Source organism: Geotrypetes seraphini, chromosome 3 (genome assembly GCF_902459505.1).
Source record: "Geotrypetes seraphini chromosome 3, aGeoSer1.1, whole genome shotgun sequence".
NCBI classification, from domain to species: Eukaryota; Metazoa; Chordata; class Amphibia; order Gymnophiona; family Dermophiidae; genus Geotrypetes; species Geotrypetes seraphini.
In genome coordinates this window covers 68,726,457-68,751,526 of record NC_047086.1, presented here as the reverse complement: position 1 = coordinate 68,751,526, position 25,070 = coordinate 68,726,457, and the positions used below count along the sequence as shown (strand labels likewise).

The following is a 25,070-nucleotide window of genomic DNA, read 5'->3' as shown; positions in this document are numbered from 1 at the left end:
ATTCAACAAACTCTACAATAAATACAGCCATGCATTCTGTGAACTCAACCACTGCCTACCATATCTGCTGACATCAGTGAGCACTAAGTTCCGTACCCTACTCCTACAATGGATACAAACCATGCTCACAGACGGCATTTTCCCAACTGACCTCAGTGAAATCATCATCACCCCAATCCTAAAAGACCCAAAAGGACCAACAGACCACCCATCCAACTACAGACCAATTGCCTCAATACCTCTATACATCAAACTAACAGAAGGACTAGTAACCAAACTCCTCACCAACTATCTCGAAGACCATAACTTACTCCACCCCATGCAATCTGGCTTCAGAACTAACTTCAGCACTGAGTCATTACTAGGCTCCCTTATTGACACAGCAAGACAATACCTCAGCATTGGAAAAAAAATGCTGCTCATACAGCTAGACCTAACGGTGGCATTTGACTTGGTAGACCATAACATCCTACTGCAAATTTTGGACTCAATAGGCATCTCAGATAAAGTATACTCATGGTTTGAAGGTTTCTTAAAATCCAGAACATACAAAGTAAAAGCAGACAAAGAAAAATCCAAACTTTGGTCCAACCCCTGCGGAATACCGCAAGGATCTCCACTATCCCCTACTCTCTTCAACCTATATACAGCCTCTCTTGGTGTTTACCTGAACAAACAAGGCCTAACCACTTATAGCTATGCTGATGATATCACCATCCTTATACCTTTCGACCAAACAAAGCTTGCAATGACAGACACACTACACCGAACACTAGTTAGTTACGACTTGGATGGAAGATCACAAACTGAAACTCAACCGAGACAAAACTAAATTCATCCTCCTAGAAAATAACAAAGTCCCAACCACAACCAACTTAGAAATCAACTATCAACTACCCTATGCAAACCAACCTAAAACTACTAGGTATGACTACTGACAAGAGGCTGCACTATGCAACCACAAATAAACAAAATACAGAAATCTTTCGCAGTTATGAGAAACCTTAGACAAGTCCAAAAATTCTTCGAAAGACCACAATTTCAGCTCCTAGTACAATCACTAATCCTTAGTATACTGAACTACTGCAACAATCCTCTACCTCCCCTGCCCGGCAATAATGATTAAACAACTACAAACAATTCAAATACAGCTCTGAGACTCGTCTACTCATTGAAGAAATATGACCACATCACTGAAGCATACATCGATTCACACTGGCTTCCAATCCAGGAAAGAATACAATTTAAATTCTACTGTATACTATTTAAAACTATAAATGGGGACAGCCCAATCTATCTAAACAACCGCCTTATCCAAACTACCTCTACCAGGCATAGAAAAACCCCCCCCCCATTCACATACCCCCCAATCAAAGAAGTAAAACAGAAAAACTAATAATAACAACTTTATTTCTTCTATACCACCATAATCTTACGACTTCTGGGCGGTTCACAGTGAAGAGAGCTGGACAGTCAGCGAATTACAGAATACAAATGGCAAGGATGATACAGTACAGTCAGTGAATTACAGATTACAATTAGTAAAACACAATACGATACAATACAGTTAGTACAGTACACGTATTTCTCAAGTTATCAGCATGGAGTTAATCGTTTACAACCGGTAACTGATTAGGAGATAAATCTGTTGAATAGTGCTGTCTTAATTTCTTTCTGAAATGCGACGTAGGTCAGCCTAGCTCTGTTGATGTAGTTGCCTAGCCAGGTCTGCTGTTTGCTAGCTTGAGACTTCAAAGTTCTGTCCATAAAGGACCTGAATTTGCAATCAGTGATCCTTGGATAGGCAAAAAGATTGGAGTTTTTGGTTGTCCTATTGGGAATGTGTAGCTCGAAATGTGGTAAGAGATAGGTAGGGGCTATTCCTAGATAACCAAATCTCCAACCTATTGATATCAACTCCAGACTACAAGATGTTCAGAAAGGAAATAAAAACTATACTCTTCAAGAAATCCCTGAATGAAGCTTAAGACCACGAATACCTCCCTCTTACCATCCTCTCCCTTACCCCTGTTCCCACCTAACCCTCTCTTGGAAACAACCTCTGATCTAACTTTGTAATCCTCCCTCCACAACTCTTTTTGTAATCCGCTTTGAACGGAATAGAAATCTGTAAAGTAATAATGGCCGAAGTGCCCATACCGTATGGAGAAAAAAACACAGACAATAGTGAGAAGTGAAGGAATGAACTGAGGACCAGGTGGCAGCTGTACAGAGTTCCTCAGTAATGTAACTACAAGGAAAACAACAAAAGCTGCCAAAATTCAAACTTAGGGACTGGGACATGATATCCCTGTGCCAGGCCAGTCCGAGGAAAGGAGAACGAGAGGAAAGGAGAACGAGAGGGAGGCAATCAGCCAAGTGAAAATCGTTCCCATGAATATAAGATATCCAAACAGCAATGTTACTTACAGTTAACAGTTGTTATCCAAGGACAGCAGGCAGCTATTCTCACTAGTAGGCGACGTCATCCGACGGAGCCCCGATGCGGACGTCTCACAAGCATACTTGCTTGTAGAAACTTTAGAAGTTTCGAGTCGCCAACACCGCGCATGCGCGAGTGCCTTCCCGCCCGATGCACCGGGCGTGTCTCCTCAGTTCAGATAGCTAGCAGAGAAGCCAACCCAGGGAGGGGAGGTGGGTGGGACGTGAGAATAGCTGCCTGCTGTCCCTGAATAACAACTGTTACGGTAAGTAACATTGCTTTATCCCAGGACAAGCAGGCAGGTATTCTCACTAGTGGGTGACCTCCAAGTTAACGACAATGGGATGGTGGGAGTGTTGGCAACTAAGGAGAATAAATTTTGTAATACTGTTTGGCAAAACTGTCCATCCTGTCTGGAGGAAGGTGTTGTGGCAAATTGCCCAATCCCAAACTTTCAGAGCTTCCTGACAGAGGGAGGCCGATCCCGTGCCTCCTTATTTGTTGACATAATACATGGCGACCTGGTTGTCTGTGCGAATGAGAACCACCATGTCATGTAGGAGATGCTGAAAAGCATTGAGAGCATTGAAAATCGTTCTGAGTTCCAGGAGATTGATGTGACACAGGCGGTCCGCACTGGTCCAATGGCCTTGAGTGCGCAGACCATCCAGATGAGCCCCCTAAGCATAGGTCGAGGAGTCGGTCGTGAGAATCTTCTGATGGGGAGACGTGTGAAACAGCAAACCTCTGGAGAGATTGGAAGAGAGCATTCACCAGCGAAGAGACTGTGTCAGAGCAGGAGTGACCTGGATGTGGCGAGTCAGAGGGTCGGATACCTGTGTCCATTGAGATGCCAGGGTCCACTGAGGAATCCTGAGGTGAAGTCTGGCAAAAGGAGTCACATGTACTGTAGAGGCCATGTGGCCCAGAAGAACCATCATGTGTCTCGCCGAGATGGACGGGCGAGAGGACACTGAATGACAAAGATGGAGAAGAGCTTCCAGACGTTGTGGAGGGAGGAACGCTCTGAGTTGTAAAGTATTCAGAACAGCTCCGATGAAGGGAAGAGTCTGGGAAGGTTGCAGATGGGATTTTGGAAAGTTGATCTCAAACCCCAGACTCTGCAGGAACCAGATCATCCTTTGGGTCGCCTGGACTCCCTGAGACGTGGAATCCTTGTTCGCTCTCATTGAGCTTAACCTGATCGCCCCCTCCATCCCACCCTACCACTTTATTGATGACACGCCATCTCAAATCATTTGTGGTGTGATTGACTCTTAACCAATGTTCTACCAGGTTCTATCAGGTTAAGCTCAAAGAGAGCGAACAAAGATTTATTTTTATGTTGGATACCATTGAACCCCGCGGGTTGAACAGCGAAATCGAGTGGGGATCGATGATGTAACTTTGGTTGGGACCAATGAGCTGCAGGGGGCGGGTACATTGTTTGTTTGAGAGGGAGGATTTAAACTTGGTGCTAAGGACGCCGCCGCCATCTTTTCTCATTGTAAGATTGGAGTCGGATGACAGTGGCAGCCTTGGTGAGTGCAACATATTGAAACTGTAACAACTATGTAGAATTTTGATAGGAGAGGGGCAGGACACAATCGGATGTGACAGCTTCTGTTCTATATTTTGCAGGGAGACCCTTGATAAAACACTTGTTAGTGTGAAACATGTCGGGTCTGACTCCCAGGTGTTGGCTGAGATAAGTATTTATTACTTGAAGTATATAATACAGCATTGAAGTGATGAAGTTATTTATTTAAACTATTTATTCTATAAAACATTGAAAAAAAGATAAAAAGAACAAACAAGATTACAAATAGACAGCCAATGATGAGGCACCACAATATGCTTCCCGCAGTATAAACTATCACAGCGGTGGAGTGGTGGGGCTAAGGCGTCTTTTTGGAGCACGAGATGATTTGAATAAGTACCGTATTTGCCGGCGTATAAGACGACCCCCCACTTTTACAGTTAAAATATAGAGTTTGTTATATACTCGCCGTATAAGACTACCCCTTCTTCCGCACACCTTCTGCACAACAAATAAAACTTAAAAGAACATCAGAATTTATTTCAACAATTTTAATTCAAATGTTTACTTACCCCCTCCCCCCAGAGCTGCACAGACCCGACATGTGCACGCATTCCTATAGCAAAACCTGGTTTATTTATCTTTTTAAATAAACTGGCTAAGAAAAGACCTTATTATCACCAGACCCCCCACAGTTAGGAAGCGGAGCAGAAAGGATAAAGCCCGCCGGCGGACCCACTACTCACCGGACGAGCCGGAACAGCGCTCTGTCTAACCACCACATCCCGGCACCGGCTCCCCTCCCCCGTAGCACGCCTCGCTCTCCAAACCCCAGGGCGAGCTTAACCCGGCCGGCAACACGACTTCAATCCATCGCGCGGGCTCACTGGTGGGCGAGCGAGCTAAGTCTCCTCTCATTGGTTGCGCTTTGACGGCCCGCTGCGTGGTAGGCGGAGGCAAAAGGTGAGGCGGGCTGGTGGGCGGGGGAAAAGTGCAGAAGGCGGGGCCCCCGGGCTCTGGTCTGAAGAAGCAGCAAATTGTACCCCTCCCACACCAGTTGGGTTTTGTAAGCAGAGCCGACCCAGGGGCGTATCGTATAGAACGTGATTCTGGCTCCAGATCCTCCTGTTTGCTAATATTTATAGGTGAATAATGATTTCCATTATTTGGGGAATTAGCATCGTTTATGTCAGACCAGCTTGGATCGCTAGTAACAGTGCTTAAACCTTTAGTTATTAAGGTTTCCTTTAACAGTATTAGAAGTCAGAGAAGTCAGACAGGAGGTAAGGAAGGAGATGTTAGGGCATGTAAAGTAAGGGAATGTAAACAGCACCCGGCGTATAAGACGACCCCCGACTTTGGGGAGGATTTTAAGGTATTGAAAAGTCGTCTTATACGCCGGCAAATAAGGTAAATTTCATAAGAGTTCAGACTATTCATATTATTAACTAGGATCATACTAGGCTGGACAGAACATTTATTCACTAATAATTGCCAAGTTTCAGTAAGCTTACAATATATTTGAACACTTTTATATATGTATGGAAAGGGTTCAGAGTTAAAGTCCTGGATAAATAGGTGGGAAGGGAAGGAAGGATTGTTCAGAGATGTTTGGGGGTTTCATAGAAGAAAAACAGTGCACTGGTATGCTAATCTTTGTTTTGAATTAAAGAAAAGAAAGAAACACAAGTGGAAATAAAGAAGTAAATTAAAAAAAAACAAAAAACAGATAAATGGGGGCGAGGCAGGGCCCGGAGAGCCCAGTTTACTTGTGTGCCAAGGGGCCCTCGAAGAATTAATCCTGCCCTGAGTAAGATGTGAATGTATGCATTGAGGACCAAGTAACAGCTGAACAGATGTCATCAATAGAAGTTGAGTGTAGGAAAGCAGGTAAAGCTGCCATAGCTCGGACTTTGTGGGCTATGATGCAACTCCCACTTGCAGCCTAGCCTGAGCATACGAGAAAGCGATACAAACTGCTAACCATATAGATATACAGTAAAACCTTGGATTGCAAGTAACTTGGTTTGCAAGTGTTTGGCAAGACAAGCAAAAAATTTTGATTCTGGAATGTCAGTGCAATAGAATGGCTGGCTGATTGAAGAGCTCCTCATACTCAGCAGTTATTTTTGAATATATTATTAGTTTATTTTTAAAAAAAATTTAAAGAAAGTGCTGAAATGGCTTCATTAAAACAAACAAAACTAGAAAATTCTTTTTCTACCGGAGTTAAAGCAAAGAGATTGAAGCTTGAGTCGGTAATAGCTGCTCAAGTTCCCTTACCGAAAGAGAGTGCAGATCCTGTATCGGTGGATATTCTGGAGGAACTTCGGGTGATTAAATCAATGTTAAAAGATAACGCAGAAAATATGGCAGCTATGAGAGAGGAGATTTCTACTGTTACTAAGCAGTAGGGTGGATCAGTTAGAGTCCCGCATTGAGAAAATGGAAGTGGACCAGAGGCAGTGCAAAAAAGATCATGCTGAGCTTAAGGACCTGCAAAAACGTATGGAAGCTTATGAGAATTACTCTCGTAGATGTAATGTTAGGATCCTTGGGATGACTGAAGGATCGGAAGGAAAAGACTGTCACCTTTTTAGAAAATTTGCTGCCAAATTTATTTTCAATTTCAACGAAGTTTCCGTTTGAAATAGAACGTGCACACAGAATTCCTGTGAGGCAGTTAAATGGGCAGCCTAGACCAAGACCTATAATATTAAAACTTCTCAGATTTCAGCATGCAATTGAAATTTTGCGGCTTGCCAAAGAAAAAAAGAAAATAGAATATAAAAATTCAGCTCTTATGTTTCTTCCTGATTTTGCCCCAAAAACAGCTGAAAAAAGAAAACAGTTTTTATTATTGAGACCGCAATTACAGCAATTAGGGGCAAGATATGGTCTCTTATCCTGCTTACATAAGGGTAACTCATGATAATCATACTATAAAATATGATGATCCTGTTAAACTTCAACAATATATTGAAGGCTGTGAAAATCGTATGGAATAGGAAACTATCCAAGATTTAAACAAAAACTGCTATGATTTGTTACTAACTTTTTCAATTTGTTTGAATCCAAACTAGTTTGTAGCAGAAATGTTTTAACTGCTATTACAACTTCATCATATAATACGAGACTTTTAATTTGCCTGAATTGTAATTTCATTGAAGCATTTTAACATTCAAAGGAAGAGTCCTGAAGAAAGACTTTTTTTTTACAAAGTTCTATTAATTTTTTGAGCATTTTTTCTGTTGTCTTTCCTGTGGTTTTAACAAGACTGACTTTCCTGGGGATATAACAAGGCATTTTAACATTCAAAGGAAGAGTCCTGAAGAAAGACTTTTTTTTACAAAGTTCTATTAATTTTTTGAGCATTTTTTCTGTTGTCTTTCCTGTGGTTTTAACAAGACTGACTTTCCTGGCGATATAACAAGGCATTTTAACATTCAAAGGAAGAGTCCTGAAGAAATACTTTTTACAAAGTTCTATTAATTTTTTGAGCATTTTTTCTGTTGTCTTTCCTGTGGTTTTAACAAGACTGACTTTCCTGGGGATATAACAAGTCTTTGAGGTCGACTGGTTCTGTGGTTTTGCAACTTCTTATGAAACCTAATATTGATTTGACAAGCTTGTCCTGGAAATTTTGTTCTGGTCATCAATTTTTTGAAATCTAATTCTATTTTTTCTGATGTTATGGATTAACAGATGATATATGTTTATTTGATTTATTAATTATAATTTATATATGTTTTTTAATATTATGGCAGATACTTCCATAAGAACATAAATAATATAGAGATATGAGTTTTATTTTTATTTTTTTTATCCTCTAGCTGTAACATTAGTGTTTAGTAAAGATGATTTGAATCTTTTATAAGTTGATAAATGGATTACTTTTATCTTTAGATATGATTTTCTTCTAGTGTGATAAGTATTTAGTATTTATATATATTTATTCTTATATGTTCTTTGTTTGCTGATTTTAGGTTTTTATTTTATTATAAAATTTATAATGAGGGAATGAATGGATATGAATTTTAAAGGTTGGGAAGATTTGGAATTTTTATTATTTTAATGTTCATTTATATTCTGGATATCTAGTAATAATCATTTTATTTAATCATTTAGTCTTCATTTTTAATATTTATTAATTTTTCTAAATTTGTTACATGTTTTGGTTGAATAGGATGATAATTTTATATAATAATTTCTACTGTCTCTAATTTTAGATAATATAAATTATATAATTTAATATATTAATTTTAACATTTCATATTTCAATATTTATTATTTTAATATTTTATTGGGTATCTATTAATCATAAACATTAATTTATTTATTCATTTAGTTTTTTATATTTGGTATTTATTAATTTTTGTGATTTTTGTTTTGTTTGGATAAGTTGGAAATTTTATATAATAAGTTTTAATGTCTATAATGAAAAATGATATTAGTTATATAATATAATTTATTATTTTCAAGATTTCATTTTATGGTAATTTTAAGTAATGATTTTAATTTAATTCATTATTTTAAGATTTTATTATAGTATGAATTGATAGTTTGCTGGTTGGGGATTTCTTTCGATTTCCTGGTCTTTATGTGTGCTGTCATTCACTTATATTTGTTATGGGGGATGGGTGTGGGAGGGTATATAGGGGTTTTAAGGGAGGGTAATTGGATGTGTAATTGGGATAATTTATATATAAGAATTAAAATCTTTTCAGGTCATTTTCTTTGGTTCCTTAAAATAAATATAAATATAAATGTATTTTAAAATGTATTCGTTGACTTCCGGCGGAAACATGGAGCTGTAGACAGAGTGCGACTACAGCTCCGTAACACCCGATCGCGGTTCAGCATTTTCACCGCACTTTAACCCCCGGATTGGGTCCCCCCACGACTGTGGAGTGTTTCCAAGAGGTGTGCGGGCTGTTTGCGCTGAAAAGTGCGTCGCGATGGCCACGAAGACGGTCCGAAAGGAGCGGGAGAAGAGCAAGCCGCCAGAGCAAAAAATGGCGGACCACGTGGCTCCCCCCTCGCCGGAGGCTCCTCATTCTTCTTGGGTGTCGGCGGTGACAGTGGAGGTCCAGGCAGCGCTTGAAAGTTCTCTTGGGGACAAACTGCAGCGCATCCTGGATAAATTGGACACCTTAGACCAGCGTTTTGCCTCCCTTACATCAGAGGTAAAGGAGACACAGCAGAGAGTGAGTGTTACTGAAGATACAGTCCAGAGGCTTACCCAGGAGCAGTCAGCCCATGCTACTGCCATGGCTGCATTGAGAGCTAAGGTGGATGACCTGGAGAACCGGTCCCGCCGAAATAACCTCCGTTTTGTGGGTCTGCCCGAGTCGGTGCGGGACGTGGAGCTGGGGGCGCTGTTGGAACGATGGCTGCCTGAGTCCTTATCCTTACCTTCCTCCTCGGGCCCCTTGTGGGTGGAGCGGGTGCATCGCTTGGGGCAACGGAAAGAGAATGCTGACCGGCCCAGAGTGGTCATATGCCGTATTTTGAACTATCACCATAAGTTGGAGGTCCTGCGTGCGTTGCGGCAAGGCAAGAAGCTCCTGTATGACAACCGACCCATTCTTTGCTTTCAGAACTACTCTGCGGAGGTCTCTCAGGCACGGCGCCGGTTTTCACCTTTGTGCACCCGTCTCAACCAGCGCCACATTGCCTTTTCTTTGCAGTATCCGGCACGCTTGCGGGTGACCCATCTAGGAAGAGCTCATCACTTTGACACCGTGGAGGCGGCCAGCGGTTCGTGACGGAGATGATGCCTGAAGATCCGGCGCAGGGAGCTGACGGGGACTGAGATATCTTAATTTCTGAGGACTGCACTGTAGTTCGGGTTTGGACTAGTGGACTGGCTTTTTCTTTATATTTTCATTCCACTGACTAGGGACTTTAGGTCCCCCTATGAGTGGGCAAGGCTGGTGTGTGTGTGGCGGGAGGGGGGGGTTTGACATGCTTGTCCTGCCGGCGACGGCAAAGGGGCTTTTTGGATTGTGTTTTTCTTGGTTCCTCATCTCTCCTTTCCGTGGGGTCTTCCCTGGGGTGTTTGGCCTGTTCCTGGCCCATATTGTTCTGTTTCCCATGGGGACTTAGCTGGATGCGTGTGGATGAATGTAGGTGATGAGGCTGTGGGGGATCGGGGAGGGGATGGGTGGTTTGAGTGCTCTGGGGGGCTTTGGCTGCTGGAATTGTTCTTTGGTATTTTCTGCATCTGGGGTCTGCGGCCCGGGGGTTATTGGTTAGTGATCCCGTGGGAGGGTGTTCATGGTTTCCTGGAAGTGATGCCCTCTTTAGGGCGTCTTGGGTGTGGGTTGGGTGAGGGTAGGTTGTGCAGGGGGGATGGGAGGGAGGGGAGGGGAGGGGTTGGGGGGTGGGGGGAGGTTGAGCAGGGTCTCGGGGATTTTGCGGTTGGGTTACTTGTGGTATCTTGTGGGGGTGGGGAGGGGGGTTAAGGGGTTCGGATCTGGATTGGGGGCAGGGGAATGGCTCGCTTCATGGGGCAGGTGACTGCTTGATGCTGGAGAAGTGGTGGCTGGGACGCTTCTCTGGTACTTTACTGGTTTCTTTTCATTGTTCTATTTTTCTACTAAGTGGACTACTCTGGAATACACTTTAACTTCTTGGAATGTTGGGGGGATTCACTCTCCTATAAAGCGTTCAAAAATTTTACAGCGTTTGAATCGTTCTAAAACTTCCATTGCCTTTTTACAGGAGACCCGTTTATCCTCAGCGGAACATGCTAAGCTCTGTACCTGGTGGGTGGGTTCCCATTTGGAGGCGCCCGCAGTGGGGGGAAAGGGAGGCGTTATTATTTTGATCCGTAAGGGTCTTTGTCTTCAAATTTTTTGCTTTGTGAATTAGTTTAACTGATGTGTTTTGGATAATTTGGAGTAGTCTCTTTTCTTTCTGGGTTATGTTGATTAAAAGGGAATCGCAGTAATCTAATTCCTGAAGAAGGGGAAGTTGTGACGAATTGGAAGGACACTCTCTTGGAGGGCGATCTGGAGGCCCCTGAAGAAAGTGAAGCGAGTATCCCTCCCGAAGGATGGTGAGAACCCAGAGATCTGAGGTGATCATCTCCCACTGGTGATAAAATTGGTGAAGACGACCTCCTATGGGCAGAAGAGAATTTTGGTGCAGGGAGGTTGGCATGCTCAGATTGGGAATGTCAAAAAGGCTGAGCTGGTTTAGTCGCAGCAGGAATCTGGGCCTTCTGCTGTCGTTGTTGTTGTGGAGGCCTTCTAGGTGGAGGCCTGGAGAAAGCTAGTGTCGTTTTTTGGGGGATAACGACGCGGTGGTTGCTTGTATGGCCGAGCAGGAGGAGTCTTAGGCTTCGGCCAAATCAAGGAAGCAAAAGAGCGCTCATGTTCAGAGAGGCGCTTTGTAGCAGCTTCAATAAAATCATCAAAGAGTTCATTTCCCTGGCAAGGCAAGTTCGCTAAATGGTCCTGCAGATTGGGATCCATATCAACAATGCGGAGCCAGGCGAGACGGCGCATGACTACTGCAAAGGCCGAAACTCTAGAAGAGAACTCAAAAGCATCGTATGTGGCTTGCAGCATGAAGAGGCGAAGTTGAGACAGAGTTCTGATGATATGTTTGAATTCTGGAAGACTTTGTTCTTCAAGAGCCGGGTAGAATTTAGGCAGTAATTTGAGGAAATGGTTAAAATAAGCCATGAAAATGTAGTTATAATTGAGAATTCTGTTAGCCATCATGGAATTCTGGTATAATCTGCGGCCAAACTTGTCCATGGTACAGCCCTCCCTGCCTGGAGGGACCGTAGTGTAAAGCTTAGATGGATGAGTTTTCTTTAAAGAATATTCCACCACCAAAGACTGATGAGATAATTGAGATTTCTCAAAGCCTTTGCAAGGTACTGTGCGATACCTGGATTCCAGCTTAGATGGAATAGCTGTGATGGAATAAGGAGTTTCCATATTCCTTAAGAAAGTTTGCTTCAATACTGGAGTCATAGGAAGCCTCAAGGTCTCCTTGGGTGGATGAGGCTCTGTTTGCCAAGTATTCAAGTGTATATAGTTGGAATCAGAGTGGAGATCCAGTTGAAGAGCTTTTCCCATGTTGAAGATGAACCTGGCAAAAGAGGCAGACTTCGAGGTTGAGGCATCTTCAGGAGGAGTGCGAGACCGAGGAACTACTGAGTAGGAGGGAGAAGCCTCTCTGGAATACTGAGACAGAGGCTCAGAGTCCAAGCGCACAGTGATTGAGGAAGCTGCACTACCTGCGTGAGGAGGAGTCAGTGAATGTTTGCGCTTCAAAACCCTCGATGGTGAAATTCCCAGGGTTCGAGAAACAGATTGAGTTGAGGCAGGAGGAGAAGGCTGCCTCGGAGGCGGTCTCGATGGAGGAGTCCTCGACCTCGATGGACTTCGAGGAGAAGCAGCCGGTGTAATAACTTTGTGAGACTTATATTTAGATTTGGAAGAAGTCTCAGTAGCCTTGGATAAATGAGGCATAGAAGTCTCAGTAGCCAGAGAAGACGAAGGTTTCTGTTGTAGAGATGTCTTCTGAAGAAGCTTGGAAGTGAGATGCCTCGAATTCCCCGAGCGATGCTTCGGTCGAGGTGGAGGAGACTGTGTCCGACAAGTAGGTGAAGAGTCACTGGATGAGAACCGGCGAGACTTCCGAGGCTTGCCTCTAGGTGCTTCCACCGGGGTCTCAGACTGCCGCTCAGGCTGGCTCACAGGAAGCAGGGTCGAGGACGGGGGGAGTTGAGCCATAACCGAGGAGATCTGCGTGGTCAGAATGGTGGCACTGAGGCATAAACTCTCAATGGAGTAGATTTTTTCAAAGTCAATTCTACCACTAGTGACTGGTATTTACATACAGTCAAAGTTTCTGGAAGTGCCTGTAATGGTAAGGGCGTTTCCTAGTTCTTTTGAAGCGTCTCTGAGAAGTTCTTTAAGAGGCTGATCAAAATTTAAGTCCTCCAACGATTCAGGCAGAATCAGCTTCTAGCTCGAGTAGTAGCTCTTTCCCCAACTGCCTAACAAATATAGTGAAAGAAAGTCTTTCAGTAGAATATTTAGCAGTTGGTGGACACTTGTGTGGACTTTTCCAAAGTGTTGTAAGGCTCTGTTATAGACTCAGAGAAGTCTTCAATTGAATCAGACTAAGTCAGAGGGATATGAAGGCCTTGGTGAAGAAATGCGTTGAGAAAAATAGATGTTTACTTCGAGTCCGGTACCAGTCTCCTGACTAGGAAGAGGTATGATGCAAAGCCGTTTTTCTCTTCGAAGAACATGAGCGCGCGATGTTTTCTCTTCGAAGCATGCGACAAGGAACGATGCTCATTGGACTGTCGTTAAAGAACTGGACTGGTAGCGAGAGGATCGATACCTAGACATGGAACATCGATGTCGCTCCGGAGAACCAGTTGTGGTACCGTAGCACCTGGTAGCCATGTACTTAGCTTGAGCTGGTACCAAGGGATTCGATACTGGGGTAAGCAGTTTACATGCATCACCCAAATCCCTTCAGCAAATCGAGCTGTACTGAGAAGGAAAGCACTGGTACCTCTGGCTTATCTGCCGATACCATTTGTGCCATGGCATGCCCCGAAGAGGGCGACTTCAATGAGGATGCACACCTCGAGGTTGAGGCAAGCCAGAAGGTGGTCGTTGCTGCTTGGTCGGCATCAAGAGACTCAATGCAAAAAGTGACCTGTGATGCTGGTTGGGAAGCTGGCAGTCTCTGACCTAGCTTATAAGATGAAGCGATGTCTCCTGATGACAGTGTTGATGTCTTCGACGACGAAGGTTGTGAGGTCTGATCAATGCCCATGCCTGTCCCAAACAATCTTTCCTGTTGAAGTTTCCGGCTGATTATCAAACATTTCTGCAGGGTAGAACACCAGGCACAAGTTCTACCCGGGGCTAAGGGACTGGAAGCACCAACTGTCGGGAACAAATATTGGCCTTGGGCACCTGTAGCACCTTTTTTTTTTTTTTAAAGCCCGATAATGGCCTGAAATGGTCGAAAAGACCAAGTCAGCCAATCGACTTCCGTGCCTGAGGAAAAATGAAGACCTTGGTGGCCAAAGCCCCTGAGGAAAAAAAGTGTTCCTCCTTTTCTTTTTAAAAAGAAGTAAACTTAAAAATAAGTTTACAAAAAAAAAAAAACCAAACAACCAAACAAAAAAAACAACACATGAGCTGGAAGGCAAATGGCAAAAAACTGAACATTCAGATACACGACTTCTCAGCTCCACGGAAAACTAAGAACTGAGGAGCTGCGAGCCTGCATTGGGCAGGAAGGCACTTGCACATGCTTGGTGCGAGCAGTTCGCAAACTTTAAGTTCTTAAAGTGACGATGCACTTTTAAAGCTGTCCGTACCAGGGCTCCATGGATGATGTCATCCACAAGTGAGAATGTGCTGCTTGCTTGTCCTGGGATAATGCACTTTAGTGCTTAAGTGCCACTTACTTGTGCAAGATGCATGTAACTACACATGCCCCACTATAAAATTGAAAATATACAACCTTATTACCAACCAAGGGACCCGACATGGACCGTGTTTCAGAAAACACGCTTTCCTCAGGGGTCCATGGTAGATAAGGTATAAAACAACCCGCTATAAAAAGGTATAAAACTTCTTATTTTGCCACTGGGAAACACACATGACCGCCAGCGTTGGATTTCTGCTGGAGACTAGGTGGTCGTGCATGTTTCCCAGTGGCGGAATAAGAAGTTTTATACCTTTTTATAGCGAGTTGTTTTATACCTTATCTACCATAGACCCCTGAGGAAGGCGTGTTGTCTGAAACACAGTCCGTGTCCGGTCCCTTGGTTGGTAATAAGGTTGTATATTTACTGCTTTTATCGGTATAATAAACATTGCCTGCATCCTGTACATAGTCTGCAATCTTGGTTTGTTTTTGCTTGCTGCTTGTTATATTGCAGACTTTGTTGGATTCCTTTTTGTTGTTGTTCCATTATAAAATTGACCTACAGATATCAGTAGTTAAATTGACTTCCTGATCCACCCAGACTGCCCATTTGAACTGCCCATTAAGCGCCTGTGATCTCTCTCTGCTTGCCATTAAGGCCATCTTATATGTCCCATGCAAATTTCTTTCATGGTGTGACTCTTTATTACCATAGTAGAAGTAAAAGTATTCAAAGTCTCAAATCTGGACACCTAGAAGTGTTCACATTCGTTTGAAGCCTCATTCTGTTTAGTTTCACATAAATCAAAGTTAATCTCATAGCAGGTATTCTCCAAAGATGTTACCCATGCATGAGGATTCAAGACCTGCCATCTGCAGCCCAGCAACTTTTTCCACATCAGTTCCTGTCTGTCAGTGTTGCACAGGGTCTCTTCAGTCCATTAATAGCTAGTAGATTTCAACTCCTTGAGAAATTGGGAGGTTGTGTAGATTCAAGTCCTGCAATCCTCAGAAAATGTCTGTATCAAAATATTGATATGCATCTGTTATGACTCTAATTTTCCTCTTTCCCTTTTTATGTTTAAGGCAGCCTATAGCTAGGGAGTCCCATGCATGGTGCATAAAGATTTTAATCCTATTCTCAGAGAACATCAGTTAGAAATAAGTACCAGGACAAGCAGGACTGAATAATTAGGTGTTACCTGCTAACTGGAATTGTCATGTGTCTGGTTGCGCTATAGAAACAGCAGTAGTAGGAATGAAACCTTCGAGGATGGGTTAAAGAACTAAGGGCCAGGTTCTCAAAACAAGGTTGCTTTTAATGCGGTCGTTAAACTGGTTCCAGCCGGTTTAGCTTGCACGCATTTTAGCAGCAGATTATCAAAATGACTTATTGCGGTCTTTAGCGAGCTTTCTAGCAGTTTTCTACACTGCCATGCAAATGGGCTCTTAAATATTGAAATGAGCACTCCAGTGGATTCTTAAACATCACCAAGTCATTCTCCAAAATTGGCATCAGCTTTTGGAAGCAAAAAAAATCAATGACTGGTCCAGGGATGTCGGTACAGTGCCAGCACTGTTAAAAGTGCATCTCGTGGCGTGTGTTACTGTGGCTAATTAAACAAAATAAAAATTACATGCTTCATATAAATTTATAGCTCTTTTTTAGAGGGAGTGGTAAAAGCACAATTCTTGAGCGCATGTATTATAGCAGTGTCTTATGAATTTATAGTAGTTTTGTGGGAGAAAAGGCATGTCTTAAACGCGCATGTCTTAAACAGATATCTCCCCTCCTGCCACCAAGCAACAACCCCCCCCCACAAACATCCCCTTGGCAGGGGGAGAGATGCCCACTTTCTCCCGCCGCCAAGCAACACATCCCCAACATCCCCTCGGCAGCAGGAAAGATGCCTACTCTCTCCTGCCACCATGCAACCCCCCTTTGCCTCCGACAATCCACGCCCTCTCCCCCCTTACCTTACTTAGTTAGCTGCTGGAAGAATGCCTACTCCATCCGACCAGCAGGCTCACCTCTTCAAAATGGCAGGCCTTCCTCCACCCGGTGCATCCTAGGGGAGGGGCCTGATGCTCTGATTGGCCCAGAAGCCTAAGGCTCCACCCATAGGCCCCATCCCTAGGTTAAAAACCCTGGGCCAATCAGAGCCTTAAGTTCCTTCCCAATGAAATTCCTCTCTCCCTCCCGATTCACCTCACAGGCCAAGAGACAGCCTTTACTCACTGTAACCTGTGCTGAAATGCTGGAAGTGTGCTGCAGCCTGCCACAGCTCTTAACAGTAGCTGGAATCAAGAGAACCACTGCCTCATGCTTGGAATGCCTCCATACTGATCTTCGGGCTTCCAGTCAGACTCCCTGCCTGACTACACCTCCACCCCTGCAGACTGATAGGCACACTCAGGAACAGGCAGAGGCATGGAATGCAGCTGGCACTCTACGAGACACCACCAATTCTCCTAGGTATGCACAACAGTCTGCACCGAACTTCGTCTGGCAGTAGGAGAAACTGGAACGGCCCAAACTCCTCAGAAGCAGATGCAGGCTGGCTGACAGGTACCCACTGGGATTAGCCTGGAAGGAGCAGAACATACACTCCTGCTGGCATGCTTGAAGAAAGGATAAAACTGTAGGAGCTAGAGAGCACACTGAAGTAGGACAGTCGCAGAGAAAAAAAAAATCCAGATTGCGTGCCATATGCAAAAGGAATCCAGTCATTGGGATACTACTCACTGTCTAGAATGTCTCCACTATTGCACTGGAAACTGCTTTATCTGTGTGGCTTACACAATCAATATGGTTTACATATTTTAGACAGGTTCTTATTTTGTACCTGAGGCAATGAAGTGTTAAGTGACTTGCCAAGAGTCACAAGAAGATGCAGCGGGAATTGAACTCACAACCTCAAGAGACTGAGGCCTAGATGCACTAAAGCCTTCGATCATCTAATGATCCTGGTTTGACTGGTTTAGCGACCGGTCTAATTTGCAAACCCAAAGCTCTAAACAGGCTCACCACATAGTTTTCTGTATAGTCCTACATTCTCCGATTCTGGCAAATAAATGAGATCATTAATATTAAAACCAGGCATTTGATCGATGCCCTAGACCTGCATGCCAGAATCAGGTTGGTAGAACCATTTTTTTTCTTTTTTTTCCTATGGGGATATGGGTGTTTGAACTGCAAACCCCCCCATACCAACCAAAACCAGAAGGGATGCCCACTCTCTCCTGCCACCGCGGAACCCCACCTCCTCCGCACTAGTCAAAATCACCAGGACGGATGCCCACTCCCTCCTGCCCACCACAAAACAACCCCTTTATATCCAGCACACACTGAGCATTGTCGATGAAATACCTAAGCATCGATGTCAGTGTAGTTTATGCATAAGCGTTGGTGCCATTGACTCAAAGAAAAAAAAAAAAAATTAAAATTAAAACCACATAAATTTTCACATCTAGAAATAACATTAACATTGGTTGTGAATTTATTTTCATGTAAAATATATATTGAAGAGTAGGAGGCACCATTTTCACTAGAATTGTAGCTTAGAAGATAGCACTAAATGAAAAAGCTGTAAGTTTTGTAATATCTTTGACATAACAATCATAACAGATAGTTGAGGAGATTTAAACACTTGCCATTTTTAGAAACTGACACTTACCTTAAATAAGCCTACAAGGCAAAATGGGATTAGACAGTACTTGGGACACCTACAATCACTACAAAGACCGCAACATTACAGCGGAGAGTGTATTCAGTTAATATTGCAACAAAGAAGTGTTTCTCATTGTAAAAGTTAAATGGGCTATGCTGAAAGCAATTAAAATAAGAGGGGTTTTTTTCAGTTGTTTTGTCAGCCATAAAAGCTTTTTTGCACTCTCATGTCAGTAGTGGTAGGATTCATTATATCAAGTGCTTTTTGCTGGAAGGAAATTTTTTGAAAATTGATAAATCAATACATATATTTTTGTTAAAAAGCACAGATAAAAAAAAAGAAAAAGTCAAACCAGAAAATACATCTAAAAAAAAAGATTGAAGGTTTTTGACCAATGAAACAGAACTTGATCCAGATATAACCAATGAACATCATTGTAGCCATGGTTTGGATCCAAGGTCTTTCCCTTCATCTACAAGTAATTATGTTATAACTAGAACTATGAGCCTAATGATGTCCCCCTACAACTTTATTTTAAACGTCCTTTAGAGGGCTTCAGGGCTGTTGCCGCGTGGCAGCCGCTAGCGCGGCTTTGTAAAATAGGCTGTAAGAGTCTCATTTTTGTATTATTTGTCATCTAGCATACTATACCTTTTTATTTCTCTCTTTTATTCTTTACATATAACATTTGAGTCCCAGTAATTTTTTTTTTTAATAATTTTGGTATGGTTCACATGAACAGATGTCTGACTAAAAAATATTTGCTGGAGTTAAATAGTTTGTTTATTTATTTATTTACTAAGGATTGTTCATTCTATAGATCTTGATATATATTGTATTGTTCTTGGTGTTTTGTATCATCCTAATTTTGGTTTACCTATAATATTTGGAATCCTGCCATTATAGTTGTCGTATAGGTCCGTTGAGCTATTCCTTTTCTAGCAATGTCTCCTTATATCATGTTGCCCAAAAATAAAATTTCTGTATCATTTATTATGGATAATGTGCATTTTCAACTAGATCAGACTGAGGTAGAGAGAGTGAGCGAGTTACCGTATTTTTTGCTCCATACGACACACACTTTTCCACCCAAAAGTGAGTGGAAATGTCAATGCTTCTTGTGCAGCGAAGATATAAATTTTTAACACCCCCCCCCCGGGTGGGCCTTTTAAAAACACCCCCAGTACCTTTTTTAACCCTCGTCCCTTTTTAAAACACCCACCGCCCCTCTTCAAATCTCCCCCATTGCCTGGTGGTCCAGTGGTGCATCAGCTGGCAGGCGCGAGCCCTCCGCCCGCCTGGACCAGTGCCGCCTCTTCCCATCCTGTTCTACACCTCCTTAAACCTCTCCCATTGCCTGGTGGTCCAGCGGTGTCTGCGCTGCTCTCTGAATGGTGTTTTCAGCGTCGGCTGGCAGGCGCGAGCTTTCCACCCGCCTGCCTGAGCCAATACCGCCCTCCGAATTTGTCTCCAAGTTTGTCTCATAGATGCCGATACTGTACATTTCATCCTCCAAGTCCAAATTCGTGGCCATTGAGACGCAGTAATTTGGTGCTTAATCTCAATACTCCAAATGTCTCTCAGACCAGTGTTTAGTTTCTTTTTAATAAATCTAGTCAGCAATTTATACCACTGGGCGGCCTAGTGACCCAAGAAGTCCACCTGAAAGCATAAGAACTCCATACTAAAATGATTACTAAGTTTATTCAGGCTTGAACATTGAGAGAATGCCTGTGAGAATTCCAGGCGATAAACTGCTTCAAACTTCACAGTATAGCGGTATATAAGAAATAAATTATTATTATTATTATAATGTACATGTGAGCATTCCAAGAAAGTGCCAGTTAGGCACGTGCACGTTAGTGTGCATGTGCATGGAATCTGTATAAGAGCAGGAGAGAGTTCTGAAGCTCATGGCAGGAAAAATGGAGTGTTTTGATTGGTTGTTTCCATCCATTACTTCTGGCATGAGACAGGAAAGCAAGCAGGTGAAAAGTTGTTTAATTACTTAAATTCAAGTTACTTGCAAAATTAAATACATTTTTGGTGTTTAAATAACTAAAATGTGGGCAATGCATGTATTTTTGATAAGTATGCATGTAGTTAGTGCGGCGTATGCATGTGTATGAGATGAATGGCTAATCCATGGAATATTATCTGAACAAGTTCTAAGTAAATGTTGGTTTTTTAAAAAGTAGTCAGTTCAGTTGTCAAGAGGCAGTTGCAGCAAACAAGTTGGAGATTGGAGCTAGTTGAAGCAGGTTGTTGCTAGCTGACTAGAGAAGTATGAGGGTGCCTGAAGAGGTTTGTTAATCATCAGAGTGTGTTAAACAGTTTAGAAAATAGTTAAAAGAATACAGTTTGTTAATGTTTTTGGCTGGAGAAATATAAAGAGGTTTGTGAATCCTCAAAGTGTGAATGTCTGTTTTAAAAATCAGATTGTATGAGAAAAGGATAGAAGCTGAATACTAAAGGATAATTTAATGTGTGGTAAGTTATTTTATAAGTATCTGAAAAGATAAGATAGAAATATAATTTAGATAACCGAGTTAAAGAAAAGTTATTTTAGCTGATTTTTAAAAGAGAATTTGAGAAAATACTGTATTTTTCACTCCATAAGACGCACTTTTTCCACCCTCCAAAAGGGGGTGGAAATGTAAGTGTGTCTTATGAAGCAAAGATACGAATTTATTCAGCACGCTACTGCATCTATTAACCCCCCCACTACTGTAAATTTTAATCCCTCGCTGCATATTTTTTAATGCCCCCCCGCTGCCGCATATTTTTAACACATACACTCCTGCCGCCATATATTTAACCCCACCCCAAAAAAACCCCAAAAAACAAACCACAACCCACCACCGCTGCATCTTTAAAACCCACCCACTGCCATCGTACCTGGTGGTCCAGCATATTTCCCGGCCAGCGGCGCCACAGGCCAGAAGCGCAGAGATCAGGAACAATCCCTCCACGCTCCCGATCTCCGAATGGCTGCAGTCAGCTCTTGCGAGACCTGACTGCAGCCATTTGAAGATCAGCATGGGCCCAGGTGGGAGCGCAGACAGCTTGCTCCTGATCTCTGCGCTTCTGGCCTGGCCTGATTTACTCTAGCACGTCCCTGATGACATCATCAGAGACGCGGCAGAGCAAATCAGGGCAGTAGAAGGGCCCGAAGCAGCGTGTGAAGACTGCTGCACACACTGCTTGAATCGCCAGGTTCGTAGTTGGGTCCGCGGGAAGGGAAGTGGGGGGGGGGGCGCAAAGGACGCGGACTCCTCTGGTCTATTTCTCGGTTCGTCCCGGAGAGGAAGGGGGGCAGGAGGCGCTCTAAGTGTAAGGGAGCCGGGAGAGGAGCCACCGCCGCCGCTGTGAACTTTAAAATAAGGGAGCCAGAGCCGGCAAGACCGCACATCACCTTACGGTCTGCGAGAGAGGGAGCGTTAGCCACGGACCTACAGATCACGGATCACGAATGTATGAGTGCGCATGCGCGGCTAGCGTTTTATTATATAGGATGGTTTTGGATGTTTTAATGTATAAGATATACTTACCTAAACCTAGGATGTCTATTTATTGCTTCATCTGGAAAAAACAGAGATTTTGAAGCACTTTTTTCTACTGGCGTGGGCAGATATTCAGGAAGTGTGAATCCTGGGCATCCCAACCTGCAGAAACATTAAGGAACAAAAAGTATAGGAGTTGCCATATTTTGAACTGAGCTATCCTGAATTTAAACCTTTAGGTGATTATATCTTTGGAAACAAATAGATATAGCATATAGATCATGGTTCATGGAATTTTTTAAAATCCTTTTTGTGTTGTCTGTGCCTTTCCATTCTGAAGATAAGGACAGGGCAATGTTAATGGAGTGGCATTGTTATTTTGTAAAAATTTTCATGTTATAAAAGTGCAAAATCAAAGTGCAATACCACAAAAATGCCACTGTCAGGGGTGGTGGTGCATCACTGTGCTGCTACCTCCATCACAACTAAGTTTAAAACAAGTGTGTGCTGTGCATTAAAGTTTATGTTAGGATAGGGTAGGAGAAAATGAGACTGAATTACACATAAGAAATAGATACAGAGATAAAGGGGATTGTGGATATTGCTTTTCCACTGAACAATGGGCTAGATTCACTAACCCCCGATTCAGTGTCTGATCGCATGCAGGCCGACGAATTTATAAAAGGCTTGCATGCAAATGGGGACGATCATTGTCACACACCCCCACCCATGGCATGGATCGCTAGAGAGCAATCCTTGAGCATGCGCAGACCCTGACAGTAGTGACAGGATAAGCAGCTTTTTGTCACTGCTGTCAGGACTTCTGCCGGCTTAAAAAAAAAAAAAAATATCAGGCAGATATTTTGCATGTATTACACACCCAAAATAACTGCTCAGATTAAAAAAAATTTTTTTTTTAAAAAGCCCCCAAAGTCCTTCCTCCTTCCCCAAACCCTTAAAAAAAATGCCCCCCCCCCCCTTCAAATGCAGCCCTGTCAAAGAACAAAAGGCAGGAGGGATGCCAATTCCTTCCTGCCATCTCAAATCTGTCCTGGCCGGGCCCACCCCCTTCCCTGTACCTTTAAAATCGGGAGCAGGAGGGGTGCTCAGTCCCTCCTGCTCCAGGCCTCCTCCAACACCAACTGCGGCCTTAGGCCACGCTCCGGTGCATCATGTGAGGAGTCTAAGGAAGTCCCTGATTGGCCATTGTTTTTGGACAGACTTCCTTAAACTCCTCCCTAAGGAAGTCCCTGATTGTTTGAAACGCCCCATGCCCCTCCCAAGGGAGGAACCCGAGGCGCCTCAGACAATCAGGGCCTTAGGCCTCTCCTCGTGCATCACATGATGCACCGGGGGCCTGGCCTAAGGTTGCAGTTGGTGTCGGAGGAGGCCTGGAGCAGGAGGGACTGAGCACCCCTCCTGCTCCCAATGATTTTAAAGGTATGGGGAGGGGTGGGCTGGGCCCGGCCAGCCAGCCTAGCTGAAGGTATAGGAAGGGAGGTGGGCCAGGCCCGGCTAGGACGGGTTTGAGATGGCAGGAGGGAGTTGGCATCACTCCTGCCTTTTGTTCTTCGGCAGAGCATCGGCGCGGGTTAAAACCAAGGGCTGGCAATGCGTTTTACAGAATATATAAAAAAGGAAGAATTCCTTTATGTATTCTGCAAAAGCGCATTGCCAGCCCGTGGTTTTAAAGGACAGGAGCATCGGTAAGAAGTGAAACAACTTGTCTTCAGCAGTCGCTTCACTTCGGATCGGCAAGCCCAATCTGTCTTCCTTCTTGTTTAGTGAATCACATCCCTGCCTACTTTGCATGCTGTTTCCCCTCATTTGCATGCAGGGATCAGAATCGGATCGGCACAGAGGTTAGTGAATCGGGTCAGAGGGAAATCGAGTCGCAAAGGGGTCGTAAACTGATCGGTACCTGATCGGTTTGCTTAGTGAATCTAGCCCAATGCCCATGCATCATGAAGGGAGGGGCAGTTTCTGGAGATACTTAGCAAAAATCTCCAGATGCTGCTGTCTCCCTTACTATTCTCTATATCTGCTTTGGAGGGGAAAGGCAAGAAAGCACAAAGTAGCAAGCAGTTCTTTGCCAAATAAGAAAGACAGCTAAGTTAGAGAATGACATGGGACAGTAAGGGAATTTTTCAAGTACCTTTCCTATTTCTAATCTTAATGTATATTTTCTGTAAACTGCTTAGAACCTAACGGATGTAGCGGTATATAAGAAATAAATTACATTACATTACATTACATGGGGATGGGTTAACTGGGTATCCACAATAAATAAAAAACTATGAGTGAGAGAAAACTTTACTACCCTGCTGGTGTGGTTAAAAAAAAAATCAAATCAAATCACATTTACTGTTCCGATGCATACTTTATTCAGCTAATCCCCCACAGGCCATAAGAAGACATGTGAAGATTAGCTGAAGATGGTAGATAGCATGGTGAGAGGAAGACAAAGAGGTACTGACCCTCAGGAAGAGGAGTGATACTGGGCACAGGGGATGGGACAGGGACACTAGGCAATAAGACAGAGCCAGATGTACGGTAAAAAATATATGGTGGGAGCAATCTTTTGTTTACTGGTGATGCTCAGCACAATAGCATGCAAACTAAATGCATGCTAATCATACAAAGCATCACCGGTAAAAGGGGGAGGAACTATGTCTGGCACTTGCTCAGATGCCAAAGGCCCTTCTCAGTGCATCTTAGGATGCACAGGGAAGGGGAAGGCCCACCATTCTGAAGAGGCGAGCCTGCTGGCAGGAGGAAGTGAGCATCCCTCCTACTGATCGTTTGAGGGGGGAGGGGAGGGTCTTAGAACCAACCCAGTGCATTTTCAGGGTAAGGATCCTAACCAGGGCAGTGTCTTTTAGCTGAGGATCTGATCTGGCCCTGTTCACTAGACCACCAAGTTTGTCCGGGGCTGACTTCGCAGGAGGTGTGTCTTTTTTGCCCCAGATGTGAGAGCACACAACAGCTGAGCCCATTAAAATAAAACCAAAAAGTCCCAACTCAGCTGCAAAGAGCTTTTTGTTTTTATATGTAATCAGCTGTTGTGCATGTGTTGTGTGTGCACAACACACAGACAGCAGCTCCAGTGCTGATGGTAAATTATGTCCCTAATTCTTCATTGAAGGGGGTGGGGGGGTCTTCCCTTTAGTGCATCACAAGGAGAGCTAATTAGACTACTACTGAGCTCCTTGTAATACTTTTGCAAAAGGTTCTCGATGACTGTTACGACCATCAGTAGTAGCCATGGAGAATCCTTTTGTGCATCAGGAAAGTTTTCAGTGACAATAAGACTGCTTTCCGAGTTACTACCATGGATAGCTTTTGTACATCTGGCCCTCAGTCCCTATATGTTTAGGATCTAAGCAGCAAAAATATGGGGGGTGGGAGGAAGGACTATTTTTATAGTGCTACTGGATATATAAGCTTTTCAATGGTGATATGTATGATAAAAAGTTATATAAGCTATT

General features: G+C 43.4%; 1 protein-coding gene across 4 annotated transcripts in view; it reads right to left on the bottom strand.

Moving 5' to 3' along the window:
* Positions 1–25,070, bottom strand: part of GCLC (glutamate-cysteine ligase catalytic subunit) — a 251,587-nt gene that overhangs the window by 142,436 nt on the left and 84,081 nt on the right. For 3 of the 4 annotated variants that reach the window (XM_033936648.1, XM_033936646.1, XM_033936645.1), the window contains one exon: positions 21,631–21,744. The exons of the other annotated variant lie outside the window; for it this stretch is intronic. In XM_033936648.1, the coding sequence (XP_033792539.1) occupies positions 21,631–21,744 (114 nt within the window). The remainder of the gene's footprint in view (positions 1–21,630; positions 21,745–25,070) is intronic. 4 annotated transcript variants of the gene reach the window in all.